The sequence below is a fragment of the Panthera uncia genome, assembly GCF_023721935.1.
Source record: "Panthera uncia isolate 11264 chromosome A1 unlocalized genomic scaffold, Puncia_PCG_1.0 HiC_scaffold_17, whole genome shotgun sequence".
In the NCBI taxonomy this organism is placed as follows: domain Eukaryota; kingdom Metazoa; phylum Chordata; class Mammalia; order Carnivora; family Felidae; genus Panthera; species Panthera uncia.
The window spans coordinates 76,767,340-76,792,390 of NW_026057577.1; the positions used below are offsets into that span (position 1 = coordinate 76,767,340).

The window sequence follows — 25,051 nt, forward strand, 5'->3', positions numbered from 1 at the left end:
AAGAAAACCAGACTTCCTGCCCACTGAGCCCTGGAAGTCTAGATTTTAGAACAAGGCATTACTAAGGGCCCTGTGTCCTGGAACATCTACAAAGTCAGTATGGGCAAGTGGTTTTGTACCTAAAAAGTTGTCCATAACACCTCCCCTTGAGATGAAAAGACAGGCATTCTGTGTAATTGGCAGGTGGTTTCTAATTTTTTTTTTACTCATAATTGCAAATAAAGGAGTTTACATTATTTTTGTTTAATTCAAGTTGGTTAAATACAGTGTCGTCTTGGCTTCAGGAGTAGATCCCAGTGATTCATCTCTCACATATGACACCCAGTGCTCATCTTAGAAAGTGTCCTCCTTAATGCCCATCACCCACTTAACCCATCCCCCACCTCCCTCCAGCAACCCTCAGTTTGTTCTCTGTATTTAAGAGTCTCCTGTGCTTTGCCTCCCTCTGTGTTTGTATCTTATTTTTCCTTCCCTTCCCCTATGTTCATCTGTTGTGTTTCTTAAATTCCGCATATGAGTGAAATCATATGATATCTTTCTTTCTCTGACTTATTTTTCTTAGCCTAATGCCCTTGAGTTCTATCAATGAATGAATAAAGAACATGTGGTTTATATATACACCACATTATATATATATATATATATATATATATATATATATATGGAGTTCTACTTGGTGATGAAAAAGAAGGAGTTTAGATTTAAATACATGGTGGAACATCTTTTGTCCTTTCACTCAGAAAGGACAGGTGTTTGTGGCCTGAAGTTTTTGGCCAATGCTAGATTACTCACTAGGAAAACAGCCAGCATGATAGGAACACAGTTTTTGTTTTGTTTTGTTTTGTTTTGTTTTTTAAGAATTTGATAAGGGGCACCCGGGTGGCTTAGTTGGTTAGGCGTCCAACTTCGACTCAGGTCATGATCTCACGGTTCGTGAGTTCAAGCCCCATAATGGGCTTTGTGCTGACAGCTCAGAGCCTGGAGCCTGCTTCGGATTCTGTGTCTCCTCCTCTCTCTGCCCCTCCCCTCCTCATGCTCTGTCTCTCTCTGTCTCTCAATAATAAATAAACGTTAAAAAAATTAAAAAAAAAGAATTTGATAATTGATTTTAAAAATGGATAAACCCAAAATTGTTTACTTTGTAACAATTATTTTACTACATACTAGTGTTTCTATTTTTGATTATATATGGAAGCACACTTTACATTTTAAGGGTTAAGCTCTGTAAAGAATGTACTTCTTGCCTGGCTAGAGCTAACAGGTTTCTTTCTCAAGCTGTAAAGATTTTCATTGTGGACAACCAGGTGATATTAATATATAATGCCTATCAACAAGGTATTTTGAGATCCTGCAGATCAAATTTTGCATTGTAGCAATTTGTGGAATAAGAACAAGCTAATGCAGCATGAAGGAAACAGTTAAGCGACTTCTCTTGAGAATACAAATGAGACAGAAAAGATCTGGTCAACACTAATTGATGGCTAATAACTAACTCATTGCACATCTCTAGTACACTTATCATTTATTAAACGTCAAACGCTACATTGAGAAGATAATTTCCAACTCCATGAATTTTCGTCATTAATTACCATCTTTTTGTAAAATCAAATATATCCTCAACTGTAAGACTCTGTTACTTTAGGTGAAATTAAAACAAAACAAATCTTCCAATTACGCTATAAACACTAAATGCTAAGTAGCACTCTGACTTTAGACTTGTTAGAATATTAAAATATGTTTGCCTTGGATTCAGTTAAATATAGTAGTTAAATAATTTGTGCATTAAAAGTATCACGGACGTACTATGTGTTGGATACTATGAGAGGCACCCTAGTCATAACAGAACTGGTACAGTAAAATCTCTGTCCCCAAGCTGTCATCAGTTTGTAAAAGTAGATATAAAGTTAAATATGTAATAATAATAAAGTTTGGACAGTGCTTTGATATAGGAAATATGAATTGATGTTTGAGCTGGGACCCAAATGATAAATAGATTCTAGCCAGCTAATATGTAGTGGGTGTCAGGAAGGGTGTTCTAGCTAGGAGGAGTAAACCAGAGGAAATAGGAAAATGATGGTGCTAAAAAGTTTTAGTATGGCTAGAACATACTATTTGGGTCATAAAATTTAAGTGTCAAGAAATGTGATTAAAGAAACAAAAAGATACAAGTTCCTGAAGGGTTGATAAGCCAAGAGTAATAGAAAACTACACTGAAATCTGTAATAGCTATCATTTAATACAGTCAGGGTCCTAGCCACCCTGAGTGCATCTTCTCCTTGAAATACCCTGTTTCCTTTGGAGTGAAGTGGAATTAAATGTTTGTTGTAAGGAAAATGTTTACCTGGAGCATCAACCTGTAATTAAGAGAACTTTGTGACCTGAGACGTACAGGTGTGCACATAGAGTGCATCTTGACACATGCAGAGAAGCTTCGGCTCTGCATCTGGGAAGCTGGAGGCAGGATGTTGTCTGAAAATTATTCTTTCATCTGAATACTCCAACAGACGGATTTTAAAATTTGCGCTCATGTAACAGAATACTAAATAGTAGTGAAAATGAATCAAATAGTGCTATATGTATCAACACCAATTTAGGCCATATCATACTAAGAGAAAAATCCAGTGGTAAAATGATACATAAAAGTATAATTCTACTTTTATTAAGTTTAAACCATGCATAATAAACTATACATTATTTAATAGTATAAATATATAAATTTACCATGGAAAATCAAGGGTTCTGTATTCTGTTTTGCTATGAACATATGTTAATATATATGTTAAGGTTTGTATATTTTGTTATGAGAAAATAGGTCTTTTACAATATTTCTTCCTATCAAGTACCTTCAGTGTATAGTATATCACAAATCCTTCTCCTATTTAATTAGTTTTTGTCAGTCATCACATCTTAGCATATCTATGTGTCAGACTCTATGAGGGTATTACACTCTCTAGTTAACAGATAATTTGAAAATTAGAGATTTCAGAGCAAATAAGTGAGAGAGCCAGGACTAGACCAGGCCTTTTTGTCTGTAGCCCTGAGCTTCTTCCTGCGTAGACACCACTGATTATTGACTATGAAAGTTCCCTCTGCCCCAAACTGTTAAAGAAGAACAGTCTTGAGCCCTGCTACCCAAGTCAATAGTCATTAGCCTTATGTTGCTATTGAACACTTTGGCAGCTATGAGTTCAGTATTTGGGGATGTGTCACTCTATGTGTCCCAGAAATTTCTTCCCCAAACATGGCTCCCTTTTTGATAAAACAAGCTTCCTTGGGGGGCACCTGGGTGGCTCAGTCAATTAGGCGTCCAACTTTGGCTCAGCTCATGATCTCTCATTTGGTGAGTTCAAGCCCCGTGTCTGGCTCTGTGCTGACAGCTCAGAGGCTGGAGCCTGCTTCGGATTCTGTGTCTCCCTCGCTCTGCCCCTCCTCTGCTCATGCTCTGTCTCTCTCTGCCTCAAAAATAAATAAAAACTTTTTAAAAATTAAAAAAAAAAAACAAGCTTCCTTGTTTGAGAGTTTTACCTTCTTTTGGAGCTGGGCTATTCACAATAAGTTTTGGATTAGTCCTCAGCTTTCTCTTTTTCCCTTCTCAGAGGAAGAATACATCTGTGTGAACTCTCAGGGGGTCCCTTTCTTTATCTTTTTAGTTGACTGTTAATTAGCAATAGCCATTTGTTGTATTTTTCTAGAGTATCAGTTATGATGTTTAACAATAGTCATTTAATCCTATTTTTTCTTAAAACTGCTATTTCCCCTATACCTGTTATATGATACCAGTATACTATTTTGATTCACCAAATGATCCAGGATAGAACCTAAGTCAGTCTAGGGTGCATAAGTTATACTTATGGCACAGAATTCCATATCAATTATTTCTGTTGAACTGTTGTTTATCCCTCAGCTCACATCTATGGCTTCCTAGGGGGTTCCCTCGGACCAACTGACAGAGAGGGAAAATTCAGGTCTAATTCTCTGACAAGTCAGCTTTAGTGGATTCTGAAAATGTACATCTGCTGTACTTCAGCACAATCCGAGCATGGTCCTACAGGACAGTGGTAAGAGGGAACCCTCCCAGTGAGCAGAGTTGGGAGTAGTATGCTTGGTCATTCATTCTGTATCAAAGTGACACATGACTTAACTAGTTGAATAGGAACCTAGAAGGACAAAGATCGGAACATAGAAAAAAAGGAAGTCTGGAGTATTACTTTCAGATAGATTTAGATTATTGTGTATCTCATGTTTGACAGAGACAAAAAACCTCTGTCCCAGAAGAATATGTCAACTACTAGGTGGACAAGATGACCCATCCTACTGATGAGCGTCAACTCATTTCTCAGCCAGTACAGTGTTTGTACAATGCACCCATGAACAAGTTGTCTGTGGTGGCTGAGATGGAACTATGCATGGGCCCAACAGTGTGGGTTCCTTCTCACTAAGGCTGAGTAACTATTGCCACTGCTGAATGTACAACCTATCAATTGTAGCAACCATTGTGGGCCCTCAATATGGTACACACTCAAGTTGAGCAATTTGAAGGCATATTGAAATGATACATGGTGAAGTTATTGGACCCTTTCAAATTAGATCCTTCAACAGGAGAAAATAATTTAAACTTAGCAGAATTAACATAATTCTGGGTATGGATTTGCTTTCCTACATTCAGTACTTCACCAACCTTATCATCCAGGGTCTTAAAAAACTCCTAATTCATTAGAATAGGATCATCAAAATTTCCTTGTACTAACAAGCCAATTTTATGGCAAACAAGGTGAGGTAATGCATGCATTTCCATTACCGCTGACTCTACTTGTTTTACTCCACACTGTATCACCATAAAGTGTTAATGTGATAATAGAAGGATCCCTTAACTCCTCAGTAAAATGACAGCTCAGAGCTAAGACACCATGCAGTTTTGGTATGCTATCTTTTAAGATGTGTAATATCCATTAAACTAATGGCCAATATATAATGTTGTGTCCCTAACATCTAGACTTCCAGTCTTGTTATCAAGTAATAAAAGTACCATTGGTACTTTTCCTGTTCCTTTTCCTATTACTCCTGTCAGTCTATTTTAGAAATCTTTTTTTCTGGTATTCACAATTCAGACTCTGTTAGATGAGAAGTCTTGATTTCTAATGTGGGAATGTTTCTTCCAGCGGACACAATAAAGATCCCACTGAACCTGAAGCTAAGATTACTACCTCATTGAGTTGGGCTGCTCATGCCAATGCGTTATGATTTTGGCAGGGGAAATTGACCCTAAACTTGACAAAGAGATATATTTGGTGCTATACAATGGGGAAGGAGGAGGTATGTCTGGGACCCAGATGATTCATGGGGTGTCTCTTGTTGCTTTAGTCCTCAGAAATAAATCTGAGTGGAAAATTGCAGCAATCAGAGTCCACCATGGATAAGTCAACTAAGTCCTCAAACTCCTTGAAGATTTGGGTCACCTCTTAGACAAGAAACCCACATTAGCTGAAGTGAGGGAATTCTAAGGAGATGATGAATACCAATTATGATTTGGAATGGTTTACAGATGATAGGACTAAAGTTGCCAAATTATTCCTCTTCTGTAAAGCTTACAGCCATCTGACAATTTGGATTGGTTATGGATTGGAATTAATGGAGGTTACCAGCCTATACAAGTGGTACATTAGATTAAATACCTTGTGCACTGCCTCACTTCCCTGCCTCATGTCTCATGCTAGTAATTGATTTAGCAAACAATACTGCACAGACTGTGCCTAATATTAAGCATGCATTGCTTCTTGCATACTGCTTGGGTGCTTTTCTGGCACATGCCTTGGGACATCTGTGGGAGCTACCTGAGAATTCACTTATGCTAACCAAAAGTTCAGGAAGTTTATCACTCATGGAGAAACTCTCAATGGAGGATAGAGTCTGATGCATAATTGCTTCTTCTTTACATTCCTTGAATTTTGAGATGCTTCTAAATTTCCTCAGTCCAGGTGGGACTGAGCACTCAGTCTCCACAGAAACAATTTGAAAACACATCTTTATATAGTTCTCATCTTTCCTGTTATGCTTTCCCTATGTCTTACTCTATTCAGTCTGCTATAACAAAATATAATAGACTATGTGGCTTATGAATAATAAACTTTTCATCTTTACTTTTCATAGTTCTGGAGGGTGAGATATCCAAGAACAAAGCACCGCCAGATTAGGTGTCTGCTGAGGGCCTGCCTCCTGGTTCAAAGGCAGCCATCTTCTTGTTATGTAATCACATGGTGTAGAAGGTCAGGAAGCATTCTGGGGCCCTTCGTCTATAAGGACTAATCCCATTCATGATGGCTCCACCCTCATGATGTAATCACTTCCCAAAGTCCCCACCTCCAAATAACATTACATTGAGGATTAGATTTCAACATATGGATTTTGGAGGGACACAAGCATTCTGTCTCTGGCACCCTGTTTCCTCACTTCCACTCCCTCGGAACATGTGCCCAATACACTATTTGCATTAAAACCACTTTGAACTGTGTTTTAAAGGGAACCTATATTATGAATATGACATGAATATGCATATTTTTTCTCTGAATAGATTCCTTAAATTTGTTATCCCCACATATCCATACATGTGCCAGTTTAGAAAGCATCAGAATAGGTAAGATATCTAGAGGTGTAGAGATAAAAGAAGAGGGAAAAGGGGTGCCTGGGTGGCTCAGTTGGTTACATGAATGAGTCTTGATTTCGGGTCAGGTCATGGTCTCATGGTTGGTGAGTTCAAACCCCACCCCCACCCCCTATATTGGGCTCTGTGCTGACAGTGTGGCGCCTGCTTGGAATTCTCTATCTCTCTATCTCAAAAATAGATAGATAGATAGATAGATAGATAAAAAAAGAAAAAGAGAACAGAAGAGTTCTGCCACCCCCCCCCCCCGCAGCCTGTATTACAACCACTGCCCTACACCATTGTCTCCTTCCCTATTCATGGGTGCTACAAGGCCATGCCCATGCTGCTGGCTGGCCAGGGCCAGAGCTGGAAGAAAGAAGTGGTGACCAAGGAAGCCTGGCTGCAGGACTCACTCAAGGCCTCCAGTTTGTATGGGCAGCCTCCTGAGTTTCAGGATGGAGATCTTATCCTGAACCAATCTAATGCCATCTGAAAGCTGCTCCCTTGGGCTCTATGAGAAAGACCAGTGGGAGATGACTCTGGTGTATGTGCTGAAAGACATTGTGGAGGATCTTTGCTGCAAATACCTTGTCTTTATCTACACAACTACAAGGCAGGCAAGGAGAAGTATATAAAGGCATGACCAGAGCACATGAAGCTTTTTGAGATCCCACTGTCCCAGAACCAGGGGGCCAGCCAAGCCTTCATCTCGGGCAACCAGATGTCCTTCGCAGACTACAACCTGCTGAACTTGCTGATTCACCAGGTCCTGGCCCCCAGCTGCCTGGACTCCTTCCCCCTGCTCTTGGCCTGTGTGGTGTCTGTCAGTGTCTGGCCCAAGCTCAGGCCTTCCCCTTCTCCTGGCACACAAAGCTCCCCATCAACTGCATCAGGAAGAAGTGAGAACATGGGACACTCTCTGTACAGGGTGAGGGCTACCTGCCTTCCTGTCTCCAGGAACAATAAAATTTACAAGTGAGGTGGAAAAACAAATAAAAGAAGAAGAAGACTGAAGAAAAATCCTCAAACACATTTTAGATAAGGACATAAAAACAGAAGCCCATGAAGCAAAGTGAGGTCACTGAATGAGAGGTAATAAAAGAAGGCTCACATTCTGTATCTTGGAAAGTTTGACCAGGTATATTTTCAAATTCTGTGACCATCCCAAAATCAAACTTAAAAGTCATGATAATTTAGAAATGTATCAAAGTGATAAAAATAAATCATTGTTAAAAATCATTACTTGGAGATAAGTACAAGACTTTTTTTTTTATGGTGCATTCCATCTAGCTGGAAACAAAGTAGATATTAATATTAACAGAGATATTTGGAAGTGGAGAATCTTATTCAGTGGATAATTTCAGTAGGTCTGCAGTTATTTGGCCTTGGTAGTAGGTATTTGATTTAGGGAGGACTTCAGTTTTATTTAAACTTATAATTCAAAAATGGTTCTGGTTAGGGGGCACCTAGGTGGCTCAGTTGGTTAAGCATCTGACTTTGGCTCAGGTCATGATCTCACAGTTTGTGGGTTCAAGCCCCCCATCGGGCTCTGTGCTGACAGCTCAGAGCCTGGAGCCTGCTTTGGATTCTGTGTCTCCTTCTCTCTGCCCCTCCCCTGCTCACACACTCTCTTAAAAATATACATTAAAATTTTTTTTTAAATGATTCTGGTTAGGAGTGGGGGTGAAAGTGATATAATGTCCATAAGCAGGACTTGAATTCCATTTTATGGGATAATAGTTTCTCAGACCCTACTGTTCAGATTACTAAAAAAAAAAAAAAAAAAAAAAAAAAAAGAAAAGAAAAAAAAAAGAAAAATGCAGCTAGTTTGTGTTCTTTAGTTCTTTGATAGTGGAGTATTGCTTGTCTTGATTTTACCACCTGACTATAAACCATGCCCCATGTAGCCTGTGTCCTCTGCCTGGCCTCCTTTTTGCTTCCTGAACTCTGTGGGAACTCTAGAAATAGAATACTTGTTACCGAAGGATCTGATTACTTGTTTTCTTGTATGTCTCTTCCAAGGAAACCTCATGTTTAGTAGAGTGCCTAATAAGTAGTATTACTTCATAAATTTTGAATAAGCGTAACCATTATAAGATGAAGTATTTTTAGATTTTACCTACCATGAAGATTTGCAAATACATACATATCAAATGAGTTTATAAACTCACATAAGAAAAACATGCCATCAGTGTCTACAAAATTAAATTGCCACATAAATGAATGCCTAGGATATTGAAAAAAAGCACTAAGAACTATGAATACAGGCAATTATTATAACAATCCTCAAGATTGCATTACAGTGATGGCCATAGAAAAGCTGAGAATGCTTAGTTTTCTTTTACCTAAACCTATGTTTTAGCTTTGCAGAGCTCAGCAAATAAGGACTTAGAGTGCATTAAAGGCCCATATATATATTTTAATTTGACTTCTTGGCAGAGACTTAAGAAACATTTCTATTTATGTGCACATGGTAAATGCCAAACAGGTGAGCTTGCATCTACCATTATTGTTCTGTATCTGAGAGACAAATGATCTATTTGAACACAATGACCCTATGCCCAATCGTGGAGAAAACTAACATGGAACCCACAGTGAAACAACTCCAGTGTACGATCTTTCCGGGAAAACATCTGCTACCAACTGAGTGTGTTTACATTTTGGCAGCACTGAGAGATATGCTCATAGACAGCGCATCTGTGTGGTGTTGGGAGGGTAGAGGTAGGGAAGTTGGGCCGGACAGACAGCAGAGAGCTTACTATAATACACTGAGTGTTTCTAGAAAATGCAAATTAGCACCTCGTAGCATTTGTTTCTTCTTGTGCTGTTAATGCCTTCATGCTAACTAATTTGTTCCCATTGCCCAGAATGAGCAATAAAGTTAGGTCTGAGACTGCTCTTAAAAAATGTAGCCATGATCTGATTAATATTTTAGGGAAAAAAAAAGAATAATTGTTAATGTAAAAATTAATATAGAAACTTTGTAGAATACGTTTCAAATATTTTTATATTTGAAAATATTATTAGATAATATTTTGATCTATGAGAAAAAGAACACTGAATAAATTAATTATCAACCTTTCTGCCTGCTGTTCCATGTTTTCTTCTCTGCACTGTTTGTTATGTTCTGAAGTATTATCCAAAGTGTGTTGTGTAGAACATAATTTCACACTTAATAGAAGTTATATGTAAAATTACCAGTGTCTTTTCACATAGAAATTCCTTTCTTTATTGTAAGATTTCTCAGATCCTTTACTATGTTGATATATTTTCTGAATCTCCAAGGGAGAGATACACAAAATTCTTATCCAAAGACCATATTTTTGTGGAACATGTCCTGGACTAGTATTCTCTGTGTTTACTTGAGAACTTCTGCTTTGGTAATTGAGTCAGAAATCAGCAATCTGGAAACAAAAAAGTAAAGAAAAAAAAAAAGAGAGAGAGAGAGAGAGAGAGCATGAGCTCTATATTGGCATTCAATTATTTCACATAACTTGTTTATTGAAGTTTCAGAAACTAAGCAACTAAGTAACTGAGATATATGTTTTAAGAATGAATCAAACATTGGGGTTCCTGGGTGACTCAGTGGTTAAGCAGTGACTCTTGATTTCGGCTCAGGTCATGATCTCACGGTTCGTAAGATCCAGCCCCGGGTCTGGCTCTGTGATGACAGCATGGAGCCTGTTTGGGATTCTCTTTCTGCCCCTCCCTCACCCATGCTGTCTGTCTGTCTGTCTCTTTCTCTCTCTCTCAAAATAAAGAAATAAATGTTAAAAATAACAGAATGAATCAAACAATTTTATTCTTACATCCAAGATTGTTTTTCTTTCATGGGCTTGTGCATATTGAAACTAGTGAATAGGGGAAATCATTAAGCTGCCCCCTTAATTTGGAGTTTAATTACTCCTATTCTTATAAAGAGGACACTAGTAAAAAAGTTTTTAAAATATAGGAAATGCATGAACTTTGCCCTCTGCAGAACTTCAACCTTAAGATATTTCAGTAGTTGCTAATAGAGATGAATGAAACACCCAAATTCAATCAAATGTTTGCATAGGAATCTCATAATGAGAGTTTTATATAGCTGTAATGTAGTAGATTTTGTGATACATAAAGTCAGATTCTAACATAAAAGTAATCAAACTTTCATGAAAAAAATATAGGAAGAGTTTGGACCAAGAATTGGCAATGTTTATCCAACACCATCCAGGAGAGAGCTACTGACTTGGAAGACACAGAGGATGATTGCTCTATCTTGGGACAGGGATAGTTTATCAGACAGTCCCAACATCTAAATTATATACCCCTCCTATATACTTACTTATGCTTTTGATTTGTGTTCATTAAATAATAATTTCGTTAAATAAAAAGAGGCAGCATCAAATTGTGATGGGTAAGAATGTGGACACTGAAGTCAGACCACTTGGGTTCAAATCCTGGTTCTTTCACTTCCAAGCTGTGTGACCCTCAGCGAATCACATAACCTCTCAATCTCATCTGTAAAACTGAAATATTGCCATATCCATCTTACAGCTTCACATCAGGTCTTATTTTATCCCAAGAATTAATAAGGATTACCCGCGGTATATGGATCCTTATAAATAAAAAGTAATCATGTAAATACCAATAAGGTCTATATTCATTATCCATTGTTAATGGTTCTCTAGCAAATGCTTTACAAGTGCAGAATGGTATAAAAGGGACCTCATGAGGAGCACCTAGGTGGCCCAGTCAGTTAAGCATCCAACTCTTGATTTCAGTTCAGGTCATGATCCCAGGATTGTGGGATTGCACCCACATGTCAGGCTTGCCTCTGGCCGTGGAGCCTATTTGGGATGCACACACTCTCTCTCTCTGTCTCTCTCTCTCTCCCCCTTTGCCCCTCTCCCCCACTCATGCACTTTATTATATATAAAAATAATAAAAATAAAAACAAAAAAACCCAAAAACCCCTGTTCCTTATAATGACAGATAAAGTGGAACCGAGGGCTTAAATGTAAGAGATAAGAGAAAAATTGGAAAAAAAAGGGGGGATTTAATTTATTTTACAATTTTACAAATGATAAAACAATTACACCCAATTGCTATACATAAACAATAGGAAACAGTGTTGAACAGAATGAACTTGACAGAATAAATCTCATCTTTCAATTCCACAAATGATTTAAGAAATACTCAGTAGCAATTATCCTGTGCAGCAGTGCTATCTCTGTAAACTCTTTTTTTTTCTCCTGCTATATACATTTGAAACACTTGTGCTTTTTGCCTACACAAAGAAACAGTATTTATTAAAAGGTGCTACTTAAATGGAGACACAGGGCCCGGAGCCACAATCTGAAAAGTCTAAGTCAAATACATTGCCAGCTTCAAAACTTTTTTTAATTTTTAATTTTTTTTTCCTTTTTTTAAGATTTGGCCATACTAGACCCTTATTGACACTCTAAGTATGAACAATAGAATTCAGTTATAAAGTAGATCCCTCTTTAGGTTAGTAACTGAAGTCTCAAAAGAACTTCTTTATTCTAAAGTGGTCTTATCTCCAGAGTGCTTAACAGCACAGCCTCTGAAGATGTTAGCATAACACAAATCTAGTGCGTGTATATTACAGACTCTGTGTATATAACACAGACACACATATATAACATTGTATATATGCATCACACATGTCTATTTGTACTATATAGATATATCTATAGCACATATATAATAAAATATCTATTTCTAGGTGGGCTTTATTTGGATTTTCTTTTGTCAGATATGCACAATAACCCTCTCTCACTCAATTTTCAAAACATTGGTAACTTGATAAGGTCTAATGAGGAAACTTTCAAACTTGTAGAGGTAACAACTAACAATACGTAACTCTTCCTACACCTCTTCCACAATTATAGATACCCCCAACAATAAGCACATGAAAACAACTCCTATGAACCAAATACCACATTGTGTGCATTATGACTAACTGGCTCAATTAGAAATAAATTACTTTGTTCACCCTTTTCCTGTGGAGAAGTTTAATAACTAGTTGGTATGTACACTACCCATAGCATTATTTAAATAAATTTCTTATGTAAGCATATATGTAGAAATTCCCATTAGCGATTGATATACATTTCATATGATATACAATACAGAAAGACATTTGAATGCCCAGCACCTTCTTTGAGACTCAAAAACTTCCACAGTAATTTCATGAGTCCTATGGGCAGAATCACTAGATTTGCCCGGAAAATCTGTTACTGATTCTTTTTTTTTTTTTTTTTTTTTTATTCGAGCAACATAATATTAAGTATAGAACAGGCTGGGTAATGGTGAAATTGTTTCCATGGCCTATTCGTGTCAACAGCACAGTAACAACCATGTTCTCTAAAGGACAAGCATCTTTCACAATCAGCTGCCTGAGCATTGCCAGGTACAGGGGTAAATTGTGAAAAAGAAACAAAAAATTAAAGCTGTGAACATATGATAGATAGTCTCAAAAGAAAAAAAAAACTCAGATGTTTCAAGTACGTATGTATAATTTTATTTTATCATGATCCCTTTTGGCCCTTATTGGTTAAACGGAATTCTTCTTCTTCTTGCTATTAGTGATCTCCTTGCCTTATCCCTGTAAGAAGGCCACAGTAGATTGTGGAGGTGGTGAGGTGAATGGAAAGGTATACAATAGGGAATGAAATGGTCTTGTACAGTTTGTTTTCTTTGAACACTAAATACCTTTGAATTCATTCTTGAGTATTGAAAGTTCCCTGAGATGAACAAAAGTAGTCTCAGTCGATACTGAAGCCCTTTTTATATGCTGAACATTTTCAGAACTGGGCAATTTATTTAGAGAACACAAAGTTAGGGTAACAAAGCAATGCAAAGCTAAAAAGGCACTACTCAATGCATCTATGAGATAAACATTAATGCACAAAACGATGAGTGGCTGTATGCTTTTGCTGTGGCCTTAAAATTGTTGAAATACATTTGTTGATAATGCAGTAAAAATGGCAAGGTTCCTTGCTGCTGCTTTGTAAGACAAACTTTTAATGAGCTCTGAGATGGACAGTACCTACCAGAATTTACTTGTGACTTCAAATTTTCTATCGAATTCAAATTAAAGACTACTCCAACAACTTACCCACAAATAGTAAAAATTAAGGTTCTATAAATCACCTACTTTGGATTTGTTACATAAATCAGACTTTTCAACTTTACATTCAAAACATGTGCCTAATTCTTTTAAGATTTCCATTAGGTAATAAGAGGTTAATGATAAAAGTGCATCATGTTCATAGCATTTTTAGCTATGTATCTCCTTTATGCATTCTATTTTGTTTTCTTAGAGACACATGAATTCTAAAAAATAGGATTTTGAAACCCAAGGTTCTCTTATATTTTTAAAAATAATACCATGTATTATTAATATATTAAGAACTGTACTACTGTGGACATCCTTTTCTATGATTATATATATATATATATATATATATATATATAAAATCTCCATGATATTTATTCTTTTTTCAGACTGTCTTCCCTAAGAAACAAAACATACATGTTCCCCACACTATTTCTTCTCTTCTTACACTGCCTTCCCTAAGAAACAAGAGGTCATCTAAGGGTTTCAATCCAAGAGTAGAAGTGGGAACACAGCACTTCTGCTTTCTAAACAATTCACTGTCAGAATTACCTGCCGCTGAAGTAGAAGTTAACAGAAAACTGGCCCATTGGTCAATTCTATCACATGTTAAAACTTTTTGAATCACTTTATTAATAATTTCATGTGCTTCTTTGAAAACACATTAATGTAGTACTGTGAATAAATTTAACCACAGAGAAAATATTGGTCAATTTCATTCACTTGAAGTGCAAAATGCTGACACAGTTTCATTATTAAACCTCTTAAAAGTAATCATCCCTGTTTTGGAAACAGCATTCTATTAATCACGTTATTTCTGCACTAAGAAAACTTAACAGTAATGTAAAGAGAATGCCAATCTTTCCATTTGAGTAATAAGGGGAATATCAAAGAACTGGAAGTCAGATTTCAGCCCTATCAGTCTGACATTTATCCTAAAGGGCAAAATGCTTCCAGAAAATTATTATGAAATGTAAAAGTTATGGAAGTCTTCTTCAAATAAAAATAAAGTTTGAGTTTGAAAAATTCAACATATTTAAAGACAACTTCTGTATTAGTAGCATCATAATATATTAATATATTATTTTCATGAAAGGAGAATGGTTTGTTGTGTAGAAACATCAGTATAATCTTTGGTACCAAAAGTACTTTTTTTTTCCTGCTAATTTTACCATCTCAGATGACATTGAACATCTTTCCTTTAGAATGGCTCAAGATTACTGAGTGGCACAGTTTAGCTGGTACCTTCTACACCACTGGGAAAAACTCTGGAGGTTTAAAGTTGTGCAAAATAAAACGTTTTTACAAAGTCATTGTGTGATTGCTCTTTAAAAATATAAGAACTTTAAAAATGATTTCTTGAAGGTTATTTATCTCATTCATCTTTATCTCAGAAAGGATTTCTAAGCACCCAATACCCAAACCAAAAGAGATTCCAGAAGACAAAAACAAAAACAAAAACATAAAATTCATGATCAGACTCAGAGTCCTGACTGAAGGCATTTACTTGAGTTGTTTAATCTTATGGATTTCACTGCTCCAACTATTTCCATCTTGATTTCTTCTGACAAGGATGGTTTAATCCCCAGGGCTGGGTTACTCTTCTAATGTGCTTGGCGTTGCCGTGGCAGCCCAACAGTGATGAACATATTTGCCTCATTAACTAATGACAAGTGCATTGTTGGATCTTGTAAACACTACTGATTACATTCAAACTGTGTTCTTAGTGGAAGTGGCACTTACTAGGACCCTTGAAGTCGAAATATGTTTTTTAGAGCACTTTGCAGGTATTTCATCAGCTGGTAGCGGATTTCTCATAAATGTCCTTTATCACCTTTCGGATAATTGGTGGATACTGAAACTCAGTCTTGTTCTGGATCCTATTTTCAAATCTTAGGAAGCATCTTCAGAAAAGAAGTGCATATTCAGTTTGTTTGTATGTTTTCAAATGTGCTTTATTGCTTTACACACTTTCCTGTTGTTAGTTTCAGGGCTCCTCTATTATGTAGCACATTCAATGTTTTGAATTCTAATGGCATTCTGTGAGGACTTGCATTGGAAAAGTACCTATATTTTAAGTCATCGTAGTAATGATATTTGACGGCTTTTCCATTCAAATCCTTAGGGAATGGCCAGAATCCATACAGGTGAATTTCATCACAGAATCTTGTGGCAAGTGTATACATGAGGAGACCTGTGCTGGGTCTTTTGATGGGAACTTTGTTTGTCAGCCAGTAACTGGAAAAGAAAACACACACACACACACACACAGAAGAGAAGAATTTAGAGGAACACACAACATACCCTACAGCAAAGTATACTATGTGGAATTAAAGTAAATCAAATTTGAAAAGTATCCTTATGAATAACAATCAAAAGATTCCTGAAGAAATATTTCTTAAGCATTTAGAAATTTATAATCTCTTTATATTATTTTCTCTTATCCTTTATTTCCTTATTTTTGAGGTCATATAAATAAACAGGGGACCTAGAAAGTATGTAAATATTATTGTAGAATCTCATATTCAAAATGAATTAGCACCAAATACATAATATACAGAATAGAATCTTCTCAGAAAGTGTTAAATACGACTATAAAAGACACAGTAATTGGGCAGAGATTGAGTAATTCTCCTAGAAAAAGAAAATTTGAAACTTTGCCCCTGGGTTTTTCAAAATCTCTGATATTTCAATTAAAAATCCAAACAAATGCTTCACTTGCATTATACTGACTTATTTCATTTCAATTGTCCAAATCCCATTTTACTAAAGCTAATTAAAAATGTTGCCTCAACCCACAGAACAACGACATAAAACAAATAACACATGAACATAAACAGTTCACCACTTATTCAGTTTAACACTTTGTTAAATAGGTAAAATAAATTTAATGCTGATAAGTATTTTATACTGTTCATTTTCAAAGGTGATAAAATACTCCAAAATGTTCAGATCCATCATTGTTGTCAAACTTTGTTCACCTGAAAAGCATGCAAATTCACAAGTTAATCATCACCCCTGGCAAAGAAGGGGGTTTCCAGTATTTCTTGGCATATTCATTATCTCATGTGGAAACAGCTAAAAGAGGAAGGGTATAGATTTTCTTTAACTTTCAAAGTTGTCCAATTATAAATAAAATTAAGTTAATAATTTTTTTTTATTTTTGTTTTTACTATTGTCTCTTATTTGGGGAAATATATACCCTGCCATCCAAATGTAAGGGCAAGATTATATAAAATTTTGGTCATTGCTGTGTTTAAACACTTGCCTTGGATTTACACAGTATTCTTTCCTTTGTCTTTTTTTTTTTTTTTTTTTTTTACTAATTTATGACGTTTTCCAGGGGACATCAAATACATCTAGACTACTGAATGCTGATCAAGAAATATTGGACTTTGAAACCTCCCTACAAACATCCAAAACAGGGAAAAGATACTTATCCATTATTGTTCCTCTTTTTTTCCCCTTCATTTCTCCCTCTCTGAACCAGGATTGACCTTTCACATCTTTTAGTTTTCTACTTGGGTAAAGGCCACGTGCTAAATGTTTTGAGCCATATGAAATGCACTATAGATCTTTTGTAACAAAAGTTTTTTAAGAAAGCCTATTCTCAGTAAAGAACATTTGGAAGGAGTCTTCAAAGAAGATTATATAAGAATTTTCTCATAACACAAAGGTAGCTAATGAACAAAAACCATAGCGCATGCATTGTTGACATCATGAAGAAACCCAGATATTGATTCTGTGTGAGAAGTTTAGTTAAACTATGGTTTGAAGGTTTTGAAGAGACTGATAGAGACCAAAGCTGCCTCAGCTTTGAGAAAGCAGATGTTCTAGCATAGAATGATTCTTATTGGAAAATTTTGTAATGTGATCTGTGTGTGATTACAGATGTCAGTTGATGAAGTTGGTTAGTTTTAAAAAATGCATTTATTTATAAATTTTTAAAACAGGTGAAGCAAGTTCAAACTCAGTCAAAAAATGATTATTTCCACCAATGAATGTCAATGATTAGGAATAGTCTGACAATATGAAGTTTGTGCTGAATTATGTTATTTCTAAAGTGAGAAAAAAAAGCTATCAGGAAATAGTATAATGCCATATTATTTATATGGGACTCCAAGGTCACATTATATGTGACTTCAAGAACACATTATAAATAAACACTTTGCATTTTCTAATTCTGGAAAGATTTCCTGAATATTCATTCAACTCTGATCATTCATAGACAAAATACCAAAGCAACTTTTTTATGTAATACAAATAAGCAATTATAGTGTTAGGGAAAAAAAAAAAAACGCTGATGGCAAAATTATTGGCCTAAGTGTTTTAAAATAGTATCACAGATACATAGTAACTCAACTTTTTTGATCCAAGGCACCCCATGTGATACCACAACAGAAAATCAGTGAAGTCATCTCCTTACCCTCAAACGCCTGACATCTAAAAGCTAACAGGCAAAAGAGTATAGTGGAGACATCAGTACATCCAGAAGAAAACAATAGAAACATGTAATTTTGGGGACAATTCTCAAGTACGTGATGTGACTTCAGTGAGGTTTTTATGGAGGAAATAAATTTGTGAATTTTGGAATAGGAAAGATATACTTAGAATATTAATTAATTAATATTAATAAAAATTGTGTTTTGAAAACTAAACTCAGATCACAAAGCATCCTATTTGAAAGTAATGGGTAGAGAGGCTCTAGAAACTTGTTACTTTAATCCATGCAGTTCAAGCACTGGTGTAAATACACTTTGCTTTAGAAGTTCTAAAACTGTCTGATGTTTGGCTTGAAACAATTTGAATAATTTCAAAGAAAATTAACTACCCATTTTCAGGATATTTTTGGAGAAAAAGAACAAAATAAATGCCATTTATCAAACAGACCTTACTAAATGGTGTCAACATGTAACAGATAAGTTGAAACAAAACCTTAAAGCAGTTGAGAACTAAGGCCACAGTTAACAACATTCTGTGAAATTAAAAAACACAGGAGCCGATCCAAATATAGTCAGTAAGAATTTCCTATGCGCTTATTATAAATCTAATGTTGGGCCTGACATTGTATAGGCCAACATAAATTACCGATATTCAGTATTTGCCCAGGAGCACATTCCATATGTGAAGAGGACAAAAATGGATATTCTTTTTAAACTCTATTAGCACAATCAGTTAGATAATATCTGCCAACTTTACAAGCCAAAATCCAGAGAACAATTTTAAAATCCATATCGCACAGTATCTACTTATGTACAAGCTGACATTTAAAGACCACAAATTTCTTATAAAGAGTTAATCAAAAATAGAATGTTAACTTAAATTTTAAATCCTAATTAGGAAGATATTGAACTGAAAATAATGCATTTATAAAATAATGAACTATTTATATTCTAATTCAGGATAAGCTGTTCTAATTTTTATCTCAAATTCATTTCTCTTGTAATTTCAAATTTGGCAATATTTTCAATTCGGCAAATAATCTAGTTTCTCTGTGTCTATTTCTTTTTATAGAAATTGATATTTTTCATCACAAAATCAATGCAGCTTCCCTGTAGAAAATATGAAGAAAAAAATGAGGAATAAAATATTACTTATAAGTCAACTACATGCAGATAACTACTGTTATAATGTGCTGCATCCTCTTGTTTCTCTGTCTGTTTTAGTCTTAATATATCATTCATAGACATACATAGAATATTTTTTCATCAGCTAGGCTAAGTTTTATTTCAGATACTATTAATTCCCTCTCTCCTTTCCTCCTTCTCTTCCTTTCTGCTTTAATGTTGTAATACTCTGTCTTGTTGTATGAAACAAACTCACCCTGGATTTTATTGAACATTTCTAAGTTTTTATTTTTTTAAGTTTATTTATTTTGAGAGAGAGAGGGAGAGCAAGTGGGAGAGGGGCAGAGCCAGAGGGGGAAAGAGAGAATCTCAAGCTGACAGAGCAGAGTCCCACATGGGGCTCATTCCCATTAACCATGAAATCATGACCTGAACCAAAACTGAGTCAGATGCTTAACCAACTGAGCCATCCAGGTGCCCTGAACATTTCTAACTTTTTATACATGCAGTAGCCTCCATAGGTCTCACTACTTCCCACCATGGAAGCTCAGTTCTTGCTAAGCCAGGTGTCTTACCTACTCTTCCTCCAACATATCCATTGTTCTTATTTCAAACAAACTTAGCGGTTGCAATGTCTCTATCCACCAAATCTGTGTCACAAGAAGTGCGTATGAATCTGTGATATCATATATCAATGCCTGAGCCCTTGGGCAAGCTACTACTTCTCTTCCTTGGGCCTTGATTAATAATATTAAGCCTGTAAGGTTGTCATGATAATGTAAGAGAGATAGTATGTGTGGAAATCATAGCAGAAAGCTTGACACATAGTAAGTAATACTAGTTGAATTTTAACATCTTCCAGAAAAACCCGCTCTATTCCAGCTCACACTTCTCTCTTAATGCCTTCTGTCACTATATGTTCCCTGTGGTCATGTCATTTAACCTCAGTGGGCATGTTTCCTTAGTTGAGAAACAAAAGCATTTGATTGTGTGGCTTTGGAGTTTCCTTCATCTGTAAGATTCCATTGGTGTTTCACATCTTCTGTCTCCATGAAACTGCACACTGCCTGAAACTGTGTGAAACACTCTTGGCCCTGCTGTGCTACCTGCTCCTCATTCTGTTCTCTTTCGCTTTTTTCAGGTTTGAATATACTGAAAAGCAAAAAAAGTACTTATAGTAGTTTTGACATTAAAGCCAGCAATAGGTTAGATTTTTATCTCATATTAAAATTGGGTAATGAGGGGCGCCTGGGTGGCGCAGTCGGTTAAGCGTCCGACTTCAGCCAGGTCACGATCTCGCGGTCCGTGAGTTCGAGCCCCGCGTCGGGCTCTGGGCTGATGGCTCGGAGCCTGAAGCCTGTTTCTGATTCTGTGTCTCCCTCTCTCTCTGCCCCTCCCCCGTTCATGCTCTGTCTCTCTCTGTCCCAAAAATAAATAAAAAACGTTGAAAAAAAAAATTAAAATTGGGTAATGATCACCTGATAAGCCAAAATATATTATTTCAAGCAACCAACATTTTCTAAATAAAAGAAAAAAACCTTATCATCAACAGCATTCCACATTTGATACACTCATGACAGTTCACACTCAACATTTTGGCAAACAAGGAATATTAATTAGCGTTTATATTTAAACAAAAAAGTGTAGAAGTTTAGAAGTAATAGGTATTTTTTCCTCTTAAGATATTATTCTTTCAAAAATCAAAAACATGGAAATTTCTATATAAATATAAAATAGAATATAAAAATATATAATAAAAATATGCATAAAATACATATAATATATATTATATATGGTATAATATATATATTAAAATATCCTAGAATATAAAGTATGGAATCCCACTGTTCCAGTTTTAATGTTATATTATATGCAAAGTTTCCATTCATGAGCCCAGTGATTCTTTTATCTGGAATGCAATATTGAAGTATATAGCATGAGGTGCTTGTTCACACTACTTCTCCTCTCATATTTATCTTCCCACAACTGAGCTTTGTGCTTGTTTCCCAGAAAGATTCTGTTAATGGTAAATATTATGGCTTCTGGGTCTGAAATGTCTACAGAAATTTGAGATATTGTTTAAAAATTATCTTTCCAGGGGTGCCTGGGTGGCTCAGTCGATTGAGTGTCTGACTTTGGCTCAGGTCATGATCTCACAGTTGGTGAGTTCGAGCCCTGTGTTGGGCTCTGTGCTGACAGCTCAGAGCCTGGAGCCAGCTTCTGATTCTGTGTCTCCCTCTCACTCTGCCCCTCCCCTGCTCATGCTCTGTCTCTCTCTCTCTCTCAAAAATAAATAAACATTAAAAAAATTTAAAAATTAGCTTTCCATAATTCATCTTTGCAGAAGATGTTGGCATTGCCCCAATTCTGTACTCCATGCCTCCAAACTAATTTTTAATAATATCTGAATATTATATATGAGTTTTTGAATATTCTGTCCTTCATACTTGTTAATATGTTGGTTCATTCTTAGAAAAAGTACATGTGTATAGGCTGGCTAATATAACACTTAAAGCAATCATCCTTGGCATATTGAAATGGCATATCTCTGCTGTTTTGTTTTCAACTGTTCAAATTATCCTTCCATCATATTCCCAGTCTGCAATATGCTCCATCATGTGAATTTACTTTTTAAAGTATAGAAAACTTAATTTTGTTTTAAAGCTGTTTTGGTTAAGTTCATAATACCTCTTAAGATTATGAAATAGCCCATCTTTCTATAAAAGCAGGGTGGATGATCATTTCTTAAAAGAAAAGAAAAACAAAACAACACACAAAAAACCCACAAATAACAACAACAAAAAACTTCCAGCACTATACTCACAGAGAATAATTCAGTCCACCATAATTAATCCTTATGTTATTCCATTGAAAGAAAAAGTAATAGATGCTTAACTCTACCTTGATATGAGGCATATTTCAAGTTCTTAGGCAAGCTAGGAATAAAGTCAGGAATATAGACATAAGCAGTGGCATAAAAGGTAGCAGTGGTAACACTAATTAATTGAGAGTGTATAAAGGACCAGAGACCATGTTAAGTACTCTACCTATGTTGTTTTTCTCCTTTAATCCTCATCACAAACCCATGAATGGATGTTATTTCACAGATGGGGATATCGAGGCTTCACAGGTTAAATAACCAGTTTAAGGTCATGGAGATTATAGGTGACAGACCGGGTTTTAAACCACCCCTATCTGGCTATGGTGATTTCAATTTAAACTAAAAATGAATGGGATTCTTTAGCTTCTCAAGAGAATTCAGCTTGGAACAGTAATTCCCCAGAACATTTTCAACATAGGGTTCATATGGGAAAAAATAAAGTTCTGTATGGTGTTTTGGTGATTAATAGTCTGGTGTCAATGGTGATGTATTTTACACATGTAGCTTTTTTGGCTTTTTTGTTTCTTTCAAAGGCAAATAAGAGCTGACCAGTATATAGGACCCACTTTTCCCATGAACACTCTCAAAAGTGTTCCACGTCAGAAGACGATTTTGTAGTTTCAATATATAACTTACTTAACCACACTGCAAATGTCAAAGGCAATGACATTGTATCAAAGGGTAGGGATTTCCATGCAGATATGAATAAGCTTCTTAAAGTATTTTGACGTGTTATTAAAATGCAGGAATTCATAACCTCAATGGGTCAGTTTATCAGTATTTTTTCTAGGTGCCCTTTGCATGCAGAGCTCTACATTATTATACTGACCTTCATAAACCTGACTCATCAGAGGCATAGAGTTTTCATGGCATGGAAAAAGGAATAGGGATACTAATTTAGGCCCAATAATCTCTATATTCTATTTGGTACCTATTTATGTTATTTGGTGTCCAACACAAGAATCGGGCTTTGACCTTAATTTTGAATTTCAGCCCTCTTTTTACCTGGCCACATATGTAGTCTGGTTGAGCACAGATAGTGATATAAAACTCAAGATCTCCTCTTATTATATTGGTTTTGCCAAGTGTCTTATATTTTATCAGTGAACATATAACTCTTGTTATTGTAATGTTAGTTATTATATTTTATACTCAGAGTTTTAAAGTACTTTCACATGCTGCTCATAAAATCCTGTTATATATGCTGCAGTATATGTTATCATTTCTACTGCGCAGAAGGTGCAGTGAAAAGCTCAGGAAGTAAATAATTTGTCTGATTTTGTTCAGCCAATATGCTATACATGGTGTGTTGGTAATTGTTTAACAGCCAGCAGTCACTAACCAGGGAGAAAGAGTTGCTGAGAAAGAGTTGCCTTTACCAATTTCTGTGGTGTAAATACTCCCATCACAGTTGATTTCAAGCTACTGACCTGACATCAGTGAACACTGAGTTGGGAACACAATCCACTCTTGCCAGCCAGTACCAGCTAGCTCCAGTACACCACTGGCTGGAGAACACATAGAAAATATTCTTCCTGACCTGTCTACCCATAAGGTCTGCACAAAAAAATTCAACATTAAGGAAGCTTACCTTAGAAAAATTTCCAGGTAATTATTTATTTATACCTCACTTGTAAAGAGAGAAGATGAGGGTATAGGTTGCATCTTTTTAAAAAAAAAATTACTTACTTATTTTGAGAGAGAGAGAGGGAGGGAGACAGCAAGCAGGAGTGGGGGGGGGTGGGGCAGAGAGAGAGGGAGAGAGAATCTCAAGCAGGATCTGCACTGTCAGCGCAGAGCCTGATGCAGGGCTCAAACTCACCAACCATGAGATCATGACCTGAGCCAAAATCAAGTCAGACTGCTTAACTGACTGAGCCACCCAGGTGCCCCTAATTTGCATTCAATAATGTAAGATAATAGAGAAATTTAACATTATTATATGATGAAAACAAAGATGAATGAGTCTTCTATTTTTATCTCTTAAATATGATATTTAGCCCCGTCCTGGATATACAGTAGATAATTAATGAATGCATATTTAATTTATTCTTGCTGGTGTTTTAGAGATTTGTAGTGTTAATAAAATGGAACATACTCATGGTTTGGCAATCTCGGAGTAATAATATTTAATAGTGGGAAAAGCACTGGAAAAGTTGGAGTGCTGGCTTTGCTTTACCTTAAACTAACTACATGATCTTGGGCAAACAACTTAAATTTATTCAGCTTCAGTTTAGTCAACAATGAAATGAGATTTTTAATATGGTTCCTACTATATCTAAAACTCTCATTTTTAAAAGGTCACAATTTCTGAATTCAGATTGAGGAGCATGAGAGTTAATCTATTTGTAGCTGGAGTCTATGTTTTGCTTGTGGTGATTAACTACTCCTACTTTTATAATGTGTAATCTGATATCACATGCAGCTCATCTCTTCAATAATGTTATAGAGCCCTTTGATAAAATCACCCTGTTAAAAACTTTAATATCATTTCTAGTTCCCTATATTACTCGTATCTAGAGGTCGAAAATTCTTCTCTACATAAAAATTAATAAATTGTTTTTTGGTTATTTAAAAATTATAAAATTATCCATCACAATTTCAGAGATAAAGCTAATGGGAGAATAGTGTCCAAGAAAATGGAATCTTGCTGAGATGTGAGAAAAATTAAAAATAAACAAAGGGGATCCTTTAGACTTTATTCACCACAAAAGAAATGCAAATAGAATTTAAATGGATCACTCCAAAACTATATCACATGTTGATCTGATTTTGGTGAAGGAGAATTTAAAAAACAATTATAATATACAGATTAATTTTATATTAAATATATAAAAGATGGG

The 25,051-nt window shown here is 35.7% G+C and overlaps 1 protein-coding gene and 1 pseudogene across 1 annotated transcript in view; one reads left to right on the forward strand and one right to left on the reverse strand.

Annotated features, from left to right (window-relative positions):
• Nucleotides 1-5,237: 5,237 nt before the first annotated feature.
• Nucleotides 5,238-7,619, forward strand: LOC125935248 (glutathione S-transferase P-like; annotated as a pseudogene).
• Nucleotides 7,620-12,883: 5,264 nt separating this feature from the next.
• Nucleotides 12,884-25,051, reverse strand: part of ST8SIA4 (ST8 alpha-N-acetyl-neuraminide alpha-2,8-sialyltransferase 4) — a 100,064-nt gene continuing 87,896 nt past the window's right edge. The window contains 1 exon segment of the mRNA XM_049647650.1: nucleotides 12,884-15,998. Coding sequence (XP_049503607.1) covers nucleotides 15,716-15,998 — 283 coding nt within the window. The 3' untranslated portion in view covers nucleotides 12,884-15,715.